A 2,675-nucleotide genomic window follows, 5' to 3' on the forward strand; every position below is an offset into this window, starting at 1 on the left:
TAGTTTTTGAGATTTAGATTTGTATATTTTCATTAAATAGAGAGGAAGCAAACTCCATTAAAACCAAAATCCAGGAGAAAATCCAAGAAACTGAGACTCGGCACAAGAAAATGGAAGAAAACGTAAGAATGCCAACAAAATCGATTATCAATGGACACACAATGCTTCATAATGATGCCTGTTGTGAAAGTAGTAAATGCGTTCTTTGTGCTTTTTCTGTATAGTATGAACATCTGCAGGAGAAAATTACAGAAAAAGAAAAACAGATCAAAGCTGTTGAAACAAAGGTAATTTAAAAATAAATAAATAAAAATGCTGTTATTATTGATGACCATTTTCTGGAACTAACAAGAAATATTTTGTTTTTCATCTGTGCAATCTCAGGGAAAAAAATGAAACTGTAGATATACAATACTTGAGATGGATTTGTTATTTATTTAGCTAAACAGTTCACTTGTATATTTTCAGAATAAAATACTGAAGAAACAAATAACAAAGGAGATTGCAAAATCCAGTCAACTTGAAAATGTGGTATAGTGTGTTTTTTTTTAAAAATCTTTTATCTATTTGTAATATCAATATGAAACATTTAAACCAATAAGTAATACTCTTTTTAATGTAGATGCTTGTTTTTGTCTTTAGATCAGCAGTCTTCATGATGAGTCCCAGAACCTTGAAAAACTGAATGAGAAAATCCATCAGAAATTGCTTAAGGATGTTGAGTACAAATCCACCTTTGCAGCAGAACTTGAGAATGAGGTTGCTACTTGAGGTTACCAAAGTTATTTGGCATATTTTTAGCACCCAGAATAAAAATTAAGAATTAATCTTGTCTTACAGGTACAAAAGATCAAATTAGCAGCAGCAGAGGCCATCAAGAACAAAGAAGATGCAGAACGCAAGTGTCAACACAAGATAGCAGATATGGTTGCACTGATGGAGAAACACAAGGTAAGGTCATTTAAAGTATTCTGTCCAAAAATGGTCTTGTACAGTATGAGTGTCAGTCCAGGAAGGACCTTGACTTGTCTTTACTAGAGCCAGTATGACAGGATCGTTGAAGAAAAGGATGCAGAGCTTGATGAGAACAAGAACAAAGAGAAGGAGGCTGTGTCCCAGAGGAAATCACTGGTATGAGGCAAAAAATTATAAATGAAGATTTATCACTATCTATTAACAGTTAGATAATGAATCAGTTACATCCTAATATGTCTGAAATCAAATTCTTAAAATCAGGAGTTGGATCTTTCAAAACATAAGACTGAAAATGAGCAGTTGAAGAAACAGCTGAAGACTGAAACAACAAAGAAGGTATGCCCCAGTTAGAATCCATTATAGTTTTATTTTTGGCTTTTTACTGAAACAGGATGTGCTTTAACTTTTGAGAGACAGTTCTTTTTTCCTTTTGAGAAACACTTTTCATTGCTATTAGGAAAACCTGCAGAAGGAGCTAACTGATTTGAAGAAAGAAATGTCATCAATGAAAATCACTCAGGTGTCAGAAGCAGAGAACAAGCAGGTACAAAGTCAGTACATCTGCAAATATGCTACCACTGATGATGATGTTTGTCATCATTTAACCAAGAAGTAATCTTCAAATTCTAGTCACCTGCCTCAAACTATAAACAAGGACGATGTTCAGAGACTCCAAAAGACAGTGCTTCAAAGAGACGCATATTTGACTTCTCCAAGACCAGGAAAACTCCCTCCTACTGCAAAGATAATGGAAGTGCTGCAGTTATGAAGAATGCTGTGAGTTTAATCTACTCAAATGTTTTTAGATAGGCAAAATACATTGTCTCATTTCAGCTTTATACTAAATTGTTGAGATGAGTAGGAAAATAACTCAAGCTGTCATAACTAATTTTCGATTCTTCTGTAATTATTACTGGAATTTTAATTGGCATTTTCAGGCTCAGGAAAGTTTAAGTAAAAATACTGTGTATCACACATTCAGACCATCATGTGTTTTATGTTCCAGGAATCTGACACTGAATCCCTCAGAAAGTCATGTGGAACAACACCAAAGAACAAGGTAGATGACAGTTTAATCTGTTCTTAAAGTAAATATAGCTATGATAATTGAGACAACTATAATCTTTTGCTTAATCTGTGTCTCTGTTTACTGTAGCATTCATTCTAAGTAAAACTGACCCTGACTTTGTATCATAGGATGCTCACACTGAAGACCTGAAAACCCCGAGTATGACAAACAGGGTTGGCGGAACATCAAAGATCAAAGTAATATACAGTTTCATTCTGACATTTTCCAAAATGAATAAAAATATCAATGGCTTTTGCGGACATTTACTCTTTGAATTCACTTGCAGTCCTACAGGATAAGGACACCACCTTCCACTGAAAAAGCAGCACGCTGGGGGAAGAGCGCCATTGAGTTTGACCCCAGGTCTGACAGCTCTGATCAAAATGATCTATTGGTGAGAAGTTTTTTTATTGGTTCAGAGTTTATTTGTCAGAAGTATACAGTATCATACCAGCCTGTTGATTTTATGAATTTAATGTGATTTTTGTGCAAGATTGACAGAAGAGCTGATTTGGCTTTCTATTTGTCTTCCTGACAGACCTTTGAAAATGCACCCACGCTCAATTTTTCTGCTCCACACTGTAAACTCAACACCATCAAAAAGGTAACACACTTCCATAGTGGTGTAATG

At 34.7% G+C, this 2,675-nt stretch overlaps 1 protein-coding gene across 1 annotated transcript; it reads left to right on the plus strand.

Annotated features, from left to right (window-relative positions):
* Positions 1-312: 312 nt before the first annotated feature.
* LOC111662317 (synaptonemal complex protein 1-like) lies at positions 313-2,648 on the plus strand (the record flags this gene model as incomplete). The annotated part of the gene is made up of 12 exons (XM_087176604.1): positions 313-317; positions 450-531; positions 643-759; positions 841-951; positions 1,039-1,131; positions 1,237-1,311; positions 1,433-1,519; positions 1,606-1,752; positions 1,982-2,035; positions 2,173-2,241; positions 2,331-2,438; positions 2,583-2,648. Coding segments are annotated over exons 1-12 (1,014 nt in total), but the record flags the coding sequence as incomplete, so codon positions are not given.
* Between the last annotated feature and the right edge of the window lie 27 nt (positions 2,649-2,675).

Source organism: Seriola lalandi, unplaced genomic scaffold (assembly GCF_002814215.2).
Source record: "Seriola lalandi dorsalis isolate HSWRI2012SDOR001 ecotype SW California unplaced genomic scaffold, Sedor1 jcf7180002054561, whole genome shotgun sequence".
NCBI lineage: Eukaryota > Metazoa > Chordata > Actinopteri > Carangiformes > Carangidae > Seriola > Seriola lalandi.